Source organism: Tupaia chinensis, unplaced genomic scaffold (assembly GCF_000334495.1).
Source record: "Tupaia chinensis unplaced genomic scaffold, TupChi_1.0 Scaffold000624_1, whole genome shotgun sequence".
Classification (NCBI taxonomy): domain Eukaryota; kingdom Metazoa; phylum Chordata; class Mammalia; order Scandentia; family Tupaiidae; genus Tupaia; species Tupaia belangeri.
The window spans coordinates 579,475-590,861 of NW_006160144.1; the positions used below are offsets into that span (position 1 = coordinate 579,475).

General features: G+C 37.2%; 1 protein-coding gene across 1 annotated transcript in view; it reads right to left on the reverse strand.

Moving 5' to 3' along the window:
- Positions 1 to 11,387, reverse strand: part of LOC102485663 (EF-hand calcium-binding domain-containing protein 13-like) — a 109,130-nt gene that overhangs the window by 90,996 nt on the left and 6,747 nt on the right. The window contains exons 3-5 of the mRNA XM_027775989.1: positions 8,895 to 9,038; positions 8,229 to 8,297; positions 5,159 to 5,299 (exon numbers count right to left, since the gene is read on the reverse strand). Of these exons, the coding sequence (XP_027631790.1) occupies positions 5,159 to 5,299; positions 8,229 to 8,297; positions 8,895 to 9,038 (354 nt within the window). The remainder of the gene's footprint in view (positions 1 to 5,158; positions 5,300 to 8,228; positions 8,298 to 8,894; positions 9,039 to 11,387) is intronic.

Consider the following 11,387-nt stretch of genomic DNA (forward strand, 5'->3'; position numbering starts at 1 on the left):
AGAAGAAGTAAATCTATCTCTATTTGCAGATCACATAATTATGTACACAGAAAACCAAAAAAAAATCTGTGAAAAAAAAAAAAAATGCCGGGAAGTGATAAATGAATACGGTAAAATGGCAGGATATAAAATTAACATGCAAAAATTTGTAACATTTCTATACACAAATAGTGAGTAGATTGAGGTAGAATTGAAGGAGGCAACTCCTTTTACAATAACCAGAAAAAGTATAAGATACCTAGGAATAAACCTAACGAAAGAAGTCAAAGAACTCTATAAGGAAAACTATGAAAAACTAAAAGAAGAAATTAAAAATGACACAAAAAAGTGGAACTATGTCCCATATTCCTGGATTGGAAGAATTTAATCAAAATGTCAGTTCTACCTAAATTCATCTACACATTAAATGCAACCCCAATCAAATTACCAGAGACATTCTTCACAGATTTAGAAAAAACAATCATAGAATTTGTCTGGAATCATAAAAGATCTCATATTGCCAAAGCAATACTGCATAATAAAAATGGAGTAAGAGGCATCTCACTCCTTGACCCCAAAATATATTACAAAGCTGTGATAATCAAAATAGCATGGTATGGGCACAGAAACAGGATGTGGACCTGTGGAACAGAATAGAGACCCCAGAAATAAATCCCAAAACATACAACCATCCGATTTTTGACAAAGGGCACCACTCAATCCAGTGATGAAAGAAAATCTCTTTAGCAAATAGTGCTGGGTACCCACCTGCAGAAAGATGAAACTGGACCCTAATCTCTCACCACTAACAAAAATCAACTCAAAATGGATTGAAGATGTAAATCTAAGACCTCAAACTATAAAACTATTGGTAGAAAACTGTGACTTCAAATCGCCTGCCATGACCATCACTGCTTAAAATGGCCCGTGCGACCTTGACACATACACCAGGAACGCAGACCTCCTGGTACAGACAGAACTGACAGGTCCTCAATTAGGTCCGCTGTAAACCCCGCCTACCTCCCTCTGCCTTGTGTATATAAGAAAGTGCTCTAGCCCTCAATAAAGGAGCGAAACCTTCATACCATCAAGAGCTGTGACACTGTGTGAGCTGTGATACTTCTTTCGCTCCCATGCTGAGATGCTGCACCGGTTCCAGACCTCCGCCCCCTCGCTCGAGTTCTCTGCCCGATACGTTCCCGCAGGCCGGGACAGAAAACACAGGGGAAACTTTTGGAGACCTTAGAGTAGGCAAAGATTTCTTAAATAAGACCGTAGGGAACCAGCAGTTAGCATAATGGCTATGTCGCTGGACTCCCATAGTCGACCGCGGTTCGCGTCCCGGACCTGGTGGCTTAAAACTCACGCCGGGCGCGTGTGCATGCGTGCCCAAGATCCCAAGAGGAGAATGGAGGAGAAGGGATTGCGGTGTGACCATTCCCCCTGGGGAGTGATTTCTCGCTTTCTGTCTCTCTGTCTCTCTCTGTCTGGTGAACACACGCACCCTATAGCAAAAACCTCTCCAAAAAAAAGACCCCTAAAGCACAGGCAATAATCCCAAAATCAGACAAGTGGGATTACATTAGGTTAAAAAGTTCTGCACAGCAAAAGAAGCAATAATTAGAATGAACTGACAACCCTCAGAATGGGAGAATAAATTTGCAAGCTATGCCTCAGATAAGGGCATAGATGGAACTCAAGCAGCTCACTCGGGGTGGGGGGGTGGAGATCAACCCAATTAAAGCTAGGCAAATGAGCTGAACAAACAAATCTCTAAGAAAGACATATGAACAGCCAAAAAGCATATGAAAAAATGTTCAACATCCCTTTATCATATGAGGTATGCAAATCAAAACCAAAATAAGATACCACTTAACCCCAGTCAAAATAGCTAAGATTAAAAAAAAATAATAAGTGCTGGCATGGCTTTGGAGAAAAGGGAACTCTCCTACACTGTTGGTGGGAATGTAAATTAGTACAGCCACTGCGGAGAACAATATGGAGATTTCTCAAAGACCTACAAATGGAACTACCATGTGATTCAGTAATTCCACTCCTGGGTATTTACCCAAAGGGTAAGAATGCATTCAATCAGAAAAACACTTGTACATCCATGTTTATTGTGGCATTATTCACAATTACTAAGACATGGAATCAACCCAATTGTCCACAAACAGATGAATGGATTGAAAAAGTATAGTACAAACAGTCTATGGAATACTACTCAGCTATAAAATAATCAATGAAATTGTCTCATTTGATAGAAAGTGGACAAATATGGAGGATTTACTGTTAAACAAAGAAAGTCAGACTATGAAAGAGAGGCATTTTATGTTCCACCCAATATATACGAAATGTCTGGACTCTATGGCAGAAACTGAAATATTGGAAGGTATAATGGCATGGAAAGCAACTGTGGATACTAGAGACAGTGTGGAAGGAGGGCAGGGAATGGGAAAGTGAGAGGGAGGGAATCAAGGGGGGAAAAGAAAGAACTAAAACATTTAAGGAACACAAAAATGGAAAATCTTCTGTTGATGATAATATGTATGATAATATCTTTGACTGAACCAATATACAGTGTATTCAGAATGGGAAAATTCTTTTGGTATATTGTAATGATACACAGTGATCAAATGTAAATAATAAATAAATTATTTATACATCTTAATCAACATATCTAAAACTCCTCAGTTTAGCAAATATTAATAGAAGATTTATTTGGTTAACATGATGAATGAATTCAAAATTGAGGTAGAAAAATTTCTTATACAACAATAATAAAGAAACAGACCAAGAACTGATTGCAACCTTGTCCCAGCAGTCAGCTAAGGCAAGTAATTAAGTGCTGTCTCTGCCCTATTCCTGAGGTAAATGACAAGTAGGAGCATGGAATGGATGCCTTCTAACCATTCCAAAGTCAACTTATTGAATCTCATTCCTGTCTTTCACTACTGCAGCTAGCCTAAAAATATCAAACAATGATAAAGTAGCTAAGATCATATTATAAATAAAGAAATTCAAAAGCCCACAGAGCTCTGTTTATAAGAAGGAATATCTCTAGAATCTGGGGGCAGGGGTGGGGAAGTAGGGTTCTGCCATATTTCTTATTTTGATCACTACATTCCAATTAATGGACTAATTTTTTTTTAGAGAGATATTTTAGCTATTGGCCACATGTGCTCTCTAGCGAGACAGAGATAGAAAGCAAGAAATCACCCCCCAGGGGGGATGGCCACGCTGCAATTCCTTTTCCTCCATTCTCCTCTTGGGATCTTGGGTATGCACACACACATGCCTGGTGTGAGTTTTAAGCTGCTGGGTCCAGGACTTGAACTGCAATCGACTACATGGGAGTCCAGCGACGTAACCATTATACCATCTGATGGTCCCATGAGCAACTAATTTTAAAACATGGATAACAAGATTACTTCTTTCTTTCTTTTTAAATTTGCTATAGGGCATGTGAGCTTGCTGGAGAGAGGCATAAGAGAGAAGGGAAAATTGGGAAAACACCCCCCACCCTACTAGGAGAAAATAGTCACACCACAAGCCCTTTTCCTCCATTCTTCTATCTAGCTTTTGGTCATTCACACACTTTCACCTGGCATGTTTTTAAAGTCACTGAGTCCAAGATTCAAAACACACTGTTGGCCATTTAGGATCCAGTCAACTTAACCACCAAGTCACCAGATAATCCATGAGATCACTTCTTTTTATTAGTCTTGTCCAAATGAAAATATCCATCTACTTTCCAAAAGGGTTATAATAATTCATATTGATCAATATGTGAACATTTGAGTTATATAACTACTTCGCTAAATGTATAGTATTACCATCCTTTAAAAAGAAAAGTTTAGCCGGTGTGAACATGTACAAAGTCAACTTATTGAATCTCATTCCTGTCTTTCACTACTGCAGCTAGCCTAAAAATATCAAACAATGATAAAGTAGCTAAGATCATATTATAAATAAAGAAATTCAAAAGCCCACAGAGCTCTGTTTATAAGAAGGAATATCTCTAGAATCTGGGGGCAGGGGTGGGGAAGTAGGGTTCTGCCATATTTCTTATTTTGATCACTACATTCCAATTAATGGACTAATTTTTTTTTAGAGAGATATTTTAGCTATTGGCCACATGTGCTCTCTAGCGAGACAGAGATAGAAAGCAAGAAATCACCCCCCAGGGGGGATGGCCACGCTGCAATTCCTTTTCCTCCATTCTCCTCTTGGGATCTTGGGTATGCACACACACATGCCTGGTGTGAGTTTTAAGCTGCTGGGTCCAGGACTTGAACTGCAATCGACTACATGGGAGTCCAGCGACGTAACCATTATACCATCTGATGGTCCCATGAGCAACTAATTTTAAAACATGGATAACAAGATTACTTCTTTCTTTCTTTTTAAATTTGCTATAGGGCATGTGAGCTTGCTGGAGAGAGGCATAAGAGAGAAGGGAAAATTGGGAAAACACCCCCCACCCTACTAGGAGAAAATAGTCACACCACAAGCCCTTTTCCTCCATTCTTCTATCTAGCTTTTGGTCATTCACACACTTTCACCTGGCATGTTTTTAAAGTCACTGAGTCCAAGATTCAAAACACACTGTTGGCCATTTAGGATCCAGTCAACTTAACCACCAAGTCACCAGATAATCCATGAGATCACTTCTTTTTATTAGTCTTGTCCAAATGAAAATATCCATCTACTTTCCAAAAGGGTTATAATAATTCATATTGATCAATATGTGAACATTTGAGTTATATAACTACTTCTCTAAATGTATAGTATTACCATCCTTTAAAAAGAAAAGTTTAGCCGGTGTGAACATGTATACTCTAAACAAGAGACCTAAGAAGTAACTGAAGTACTGGGAACCAGCAGTTAGTGTAATGGCTATGTCGCTGGACTCCCATGTAGTTGACCATGGTTCGCGTCCCGGACCCGGTGGCTTAGAACTCACGCCGGGCACATGTGCGTGCATGCCCAAGATCCCAAGAGGAAAATGGAGGAGAAGGGATTGCAGCGTGACCATCCCCCCAGGGGGTGATTTCTGGCTTTTTGTCTCTATGTCTCTCTCTGTCTGTCTGGGGAGCGCACGTGCACTATAGCGAAAACCTCTCAAAAAAAAAAAAAAGCAAAAAGAAAGAAAGAAAGAAGTAACTGAAGTACTCACCATCTGTTGCAGAGTTCAGTACCTCCTTAAGCTGTTCTCCATTTAAAGGTTTCTCCATGCTCTTCAAAGTAGATAAAAGGTCTTTAACTTCAACTTTCCCATCAGAGACACTATTAACAATGTTCCATGCATTTTCTATTTCTATGTAAAAATGTTGATGACAAAATACAAAGATAGCTGGCTAGTTTAACCAGATAAGCACATAACAACTTGATTTGAATAAAATATATTCATTTTATATAGTACTCAATCTTTTCTGCCTTTCTGCAATATCCTCTAAACTGAAAGCTCTACAAAACTTATAGGTTTAAATGCTTATATTACAAAACAATACTGAATTATTTTTACCTTACGTGGGCATCTCACAGAGCTATGCAACTAAGGACTAAAATGATCCCAAATAAAATGGTGCCATAATTTTTTTAAACATTTTTATTGGGACCAGCAGCTAGCGTAATGGCTATGTCACTGGACTCCCATGTAGCTGACCACAGTTCGAGTCCCGGACCCAGTGGCTTAAACTCACTCCTGGCGTGTGTGCATGGGAGCCCAAGATCCTGAGAGGAGAATGGAGAAGGGATTGTGGCGTGGCCATCCCCTCTGTTGGGTGATCTCTCGCTTTTTGTCTTTCTGCCTCTCTCTGTCTTTCTGGCAAGTGCACATGCCCTATGGCAAAAACCTCCTCCCTCAAAAAAAATTTTTGTTTAATTTTAAAAGTAGCTTTACTCCCTTTATCCAAATATTTGGAAAGACTGACAGTGCCATTAATGAGATGCTAATGAACCAATATTTTATTAACTTTTTTTTTCCTTTTTTTTTTTGAGAGGTTTTTGCTATAGGGCGCGTGCGCTCGCCAGACAGACAGAGAGAGACATAGAGACAGAAAGCAAGAAATCACCCCCCGGGGGGATGGTCATGCTGCAATCCTTTCTCCTCCATTCTCCTCTCGGGATCTTGGGCACGCACACACACGCGCCCGGCGTGAGTTTTAAGCCACCGGGTCCGGGACGCGAACCGCGGTCCACTACGTGGGAGTCCAGCAACATAGCCATTACACTAACTGCTGGTTCCCTTAACTTTTTAAAAAGTATATTTACTTATATTTTTAAATCTCTATGTCCACAGTTTTGTCTGTCTTCTTATATGTATAATCTATTTTTTCTTTCATCATACTTCTATTTTATTAGTCCTTTTAAAGAACCAACTTTTGGCTAAATGGAAAGTTTATTTATATGTGTGTGTTCTATTTTACTAACTCTGTTTTTAACTTTATTAGTGTCTGACTACTGTTCAGGGAGAGGGGGCTGTTTTGATATTTTGTTACTTATGTTGCTATTTAGTTTTGTGATTTGAACACTTAAGATAAATTATTTTCAATATTTCTCATAGTCTAAATAAAAATATCTAAAGCTAAAACCTTTCCTATAAAACTATTTTGGTCACGCTTCACATGTTTTGCTTTATATGTTTAATCATGTTTCCAATTATTTTCTTTTTCTTTCTGTTGCTGATTTGTAGAATTTCTTTATATATTTGAAATATTAACACTTTGTTAGCTCTAAAGGTTGAAATTATCTCCTTTTAGCCTGTTACATACTTGGTAATTTGGGGGGATCTTGCAATAAATAGAAATATTTAATTTTTATAAAATCACAAATTTTTTCCATATAGCTTTGCTTTTGAAAGTCACATGTAAGAAAACTCTCTCTCTCTCACACACACACACACACACACACAAAGAAATCTCTCACAATACAAGGCACCATATTTTCTCCAACGTTTTTTCCCACCAGCTTCAAAGCTTTCACCCTTAAGATCCATCTTAAATTTCATTTAATTCATTTGAGGATTATTTTGTGTGTGATATAAAGTAGGAACTCAACTTTGTTTTCTTCCACAGAACAAACCAGTTTCCAAAATCATACACTAATAATACATCTTTTTCCCCATTGATTGATGGTGCCATCTCTATCCAATACCAAGTTCTCTATCATTTTCCATATACATGAACCTCTGTGGGTTCTATATTGTGATGTATTAGTCTATTTGTAAGACTATCACGATAGCATTATAACATGTCCTTATATATGGTAAGACAAGTTCCCCATCATACTTCTTTTTCAAAATGGTCAAGCAATTCACAGACCTCTAGACTTTCAAATAAATATTAGAATTATTTTGTCAAGTTTCCCACCAAAATTTTCCTGGGATACTGACTTGAACTGCATCAATTACAGATTTATTTAGAGAGAATTTGCTTATTTAACACCTTTTTTATTTTTTGAGAGATTTTTGCTATAGGGCATATGCATTCTCTAGAGAGACAGACAGAAAGCGATAAATCACCTCCTGGGGGGATGGCTATGCAGCAATCCCTTCTGCTCCATTCTCCTTGGGATTTTTGGAAATGCACATGCACCCAGCATGAGTTTTAAGCCCCCGGTTAGGACTTGAACCATGGTTGATTACGTAGGTGTCCAGCAATGTAACTATTACAACATTTGCTGATCCCTATGTTAACACCTATTTAATACCCCAATCTTAGGACTTCACTTCTTAATCTTAATGTCTGTGTTCCAATGTTGTTTTGATGCCTGATTGTTCTGAAATTTCAAAACAGACAGAAGAAAAAGCTGAGGTAAGCATTTAGCTAAAATTTTACACAAAGATTAAGAGAGTAAAGCCAAATAAATAAAAAGACATAAAGAAGAGAAATAAAAATAAAACAGAAATAAAGCCACAAAATGGTAATAAAAAAATGAAAAGCTGTTTAGTTTGATAATAAAATAGATAAACCTCTGAGAAGATTAATAAAAAGGAAAAATAACCTAAAAGATTACATAAAAAAATACAAAGAGATACACAAAGTAACTTAAAAATATTATGAAAAACATATGTTCATAAATTTGAGAACCTAGAGTTCTACTATATATAAATGTGAAAATGAAAAATGGGAATGGTAGAGTTCTGTTTAAAGTTCTGTACATACACGCACACACATATCTCACTAATGTTACTAATCCACAAACATGAAGTTTCTATTCACATTTATTTCAAATTTTATACTTACTTTGGCATTCAATAAATTCATCAGTATTGGTCAATTCTCTGATAAAATCCTTAAAATGCACCACTTCATCTATTAAAAAAAGGGGGGAGGAACAATGTAGATATTCTTGTAAAAAAAATTAGAGTTATAAAATTAGAGCTATAAAACACAAAAAGTGGAGAACCAACAATTACATTGTGATTAATGTGATATGCAGATTAAAAATAAAAGCTCCCAAAGATATTAATTTGAAAATCAATTCAGGCTGGTCCATACCTAGTGGTTCAGGGAGCCAAATCCCATATAGTGAACCACAATTTCAATCCCAGCCTCAGCAGCTTAAAAAACACACTGAACATATGTGCATATGTGCTCCAAACTCCAATGGGATGGAGAAATAGAGAAGGGATTGTAATGTGAACATGCCTCACTGGGGCGGTGGGGGGGTTCTTTCTTCCTCTCTCTCTTTCTTTGACAAATGCACACACCCTCTAGCAATTAAAAACATTAAAAAAATCAATTCCTTCCATATAAACACATCAATTAAAAAAATAAGAAAATACTTTTGAATTTTTCATTAAAGACAGGTAGACAGATATAACTATATATTGGTTATATCTTTGTGAGCATTAAGGTGAAATTTTTGAAATGTTAAATTTGTAGGTTTAAAATGAAATAATTTCTCACCATTAGGATTAGTATTATCCAAAGCCTTCTGTATTTTGTCATCAGACAGAAAGATTCCTATGGCATTTAAATTTTGATGAAGATCAGAAATGGCTGTAACATCACTTTTATGAATGTTGCTGTCGTAAAGTTTATTTTTCTCTTCTGGAAAGAGATACTTTAAGTTAGAGAGAAATTTTCTTGTTCTCCTTTATAAAGATGAGAGGTAAAAGTTTTCCATCATACAAAATTATGACTAAGAAAAAAGGTAGTATTATTTTGTATTTATTTATATTCTGCTCTCTGTTTCCAAAATAATTTAAGTTAGCTTACAAGAAATAGACACACAAAAAATACAAATGTAAGTGGAGAAAGTAGGGAAAAGGAATAGAAAGGCAATAAAAATAAAAAGAACAATCAAGAAAATATATTCCAAAAGGTCATAGACATAAATTTTGCCACAGTTGCAAATAAAGTATACATGTAACAAAAGCATTCAGAGTAAATAAAGGGGGAAAAAAAGACAGAATTAAAGGAGAAAACAGATGATTCCACAATCAGAATTGAGATTTTTTTTTTTTTGAGAGATTTTCACTGTAGGGCGCGTGCGCTCGCCAGACAGACAGAGAGAGACATAGAGACAGAAAGCGAGAAATCACCCCCCAGGGGGGATAGTCACGCCGCAATCCCTTCTCCTCCATTCTCCTCTCGGGATCTTGGGCACGCACGCACACGCGCCCGGCGTGAGTTTTAAGCCACCGGGTCCGGGACACGAACCGCGGTCGACTACGTGGGAGTCCAGCGACATAGCCATTACGCTAACTGCTGGTTCCCCAGAATTGAGATTTTAATAGCTTGCTCTCAGTAATTAATAGGACAGTAGAATAAACATCAATAAGAATAAGAAGAGAGATTTTTGCTATAGAGTACATGTGCTCACTGGAGAGACAGAGAGACAGAAAGCGAGAAATCACCCCCCAGGATACAGCCATACCATAATCACTTTCATCCATCCTGTTCTTGGGATTTGGGGCATGCACACACGCATGCCCCCATGTGAGTTTTAAGCCACCAGGTCCAGGAATCAAATCGCAGTCAACCACATGGGAGTCCAGCAATGTAACCATTATGCAATCTGCTGGTCCCAACTTAATATTTATAGATCACTATCCAACAACTGCAGAATATACATTTTTTTAAGTGGATATGGAACATTCATTAGATAGACCATATCCCAGGCTATAAACAAATCTTAATGAATTTTTAAAAATTTTAAATTGGAAATCAATGAGACCAGCAGATGGCATAATGGTTATGTCACTGGATTCCCATGTAGTTGACTACAGTTTAAATCCCAGGCTCAGTGGCTTAAAATTCATGCCTGAGGGTGATTTCTCACTTTATGTCTCTCTCTGACTCTCCAGTGAGCGCACATGCCCTACAGAAAAAACCTCTCAAAAAAAAAAAATTGGAAATCAGTAATGATTAGGATGTCTATGAAATATGAGTGTCAAATACTTGGAAATTAAATAGTCCATCTCTAGATAATCCATTAGAAAATATGTTAAGTGTTAAAGCGCAACATATTCTAATTTGTGTCAAGCAATGAAAGAAGCATTCAAATGGAAATTTGTAACTCTAAATGTTAGAAAAATAAAAAATCAATTATCTAAGCTGCTATACTTATAAGCTAGCAAAAGAACAATAAATAAAGCCCAAAGTAAATAAATACCAAGTAAGAATAAAAGCAAAAATAAAAATCAAAGGAAAAGAAAACAGAAAGTTAACAGACATATAAAGAAAAAAATACATAAAGCATCATCTAAGAAATGTGGGATAATATTAGGCATGCAACTGAGTCTCAGAAGAAAAACAAAAGAGAATAAAAGAGAAAAAAATTTACTGAGAATTTGATAAATATAATGAAAGACATCAAAGCACAGATCCAAGTACAGAGAACCTAAATTAGAAAAATATGAAAGAAAATACACCTACACATACATTACTAAAATTAATGAAAACTCTACATACCCACACTTGAGACTGGCTCTCCAGCTGCTCCACAAGCACCTACACTTGGCACACCATTGCCAACTTAGCACTGGGAGAACTTGCATCTCAGGCACTGGTGACTGTCAATCTGAACCCTAGAGCTGCAGTCATTCCATGAGTACCTACAAAACCATGCTTCTGTGGCCTTTGTACGTGCACTGCATATCAGATACTACTAGTACCATTGTCATTACAAGCATACAATAAGTCATACCTGATACTTCTTGACCAGGATTTCCCCTGTGAGTGAAAAACTTATCAGAATGACCCTGGCACTCTTTGCCACCAAAGACTATGACAGCCTTTGCTACCACTGTAGACAACCACACCTAAGTTGCTGCAACTTCCTCCAATTTTTACCAGTGCCTACCTTAGCTGAAAGAGCTGTGCAACACTATTCTGTACACCCTATCAGTGCAGTATCACTATACCTCACCTAGATGGCACCTTCACACCCACCTG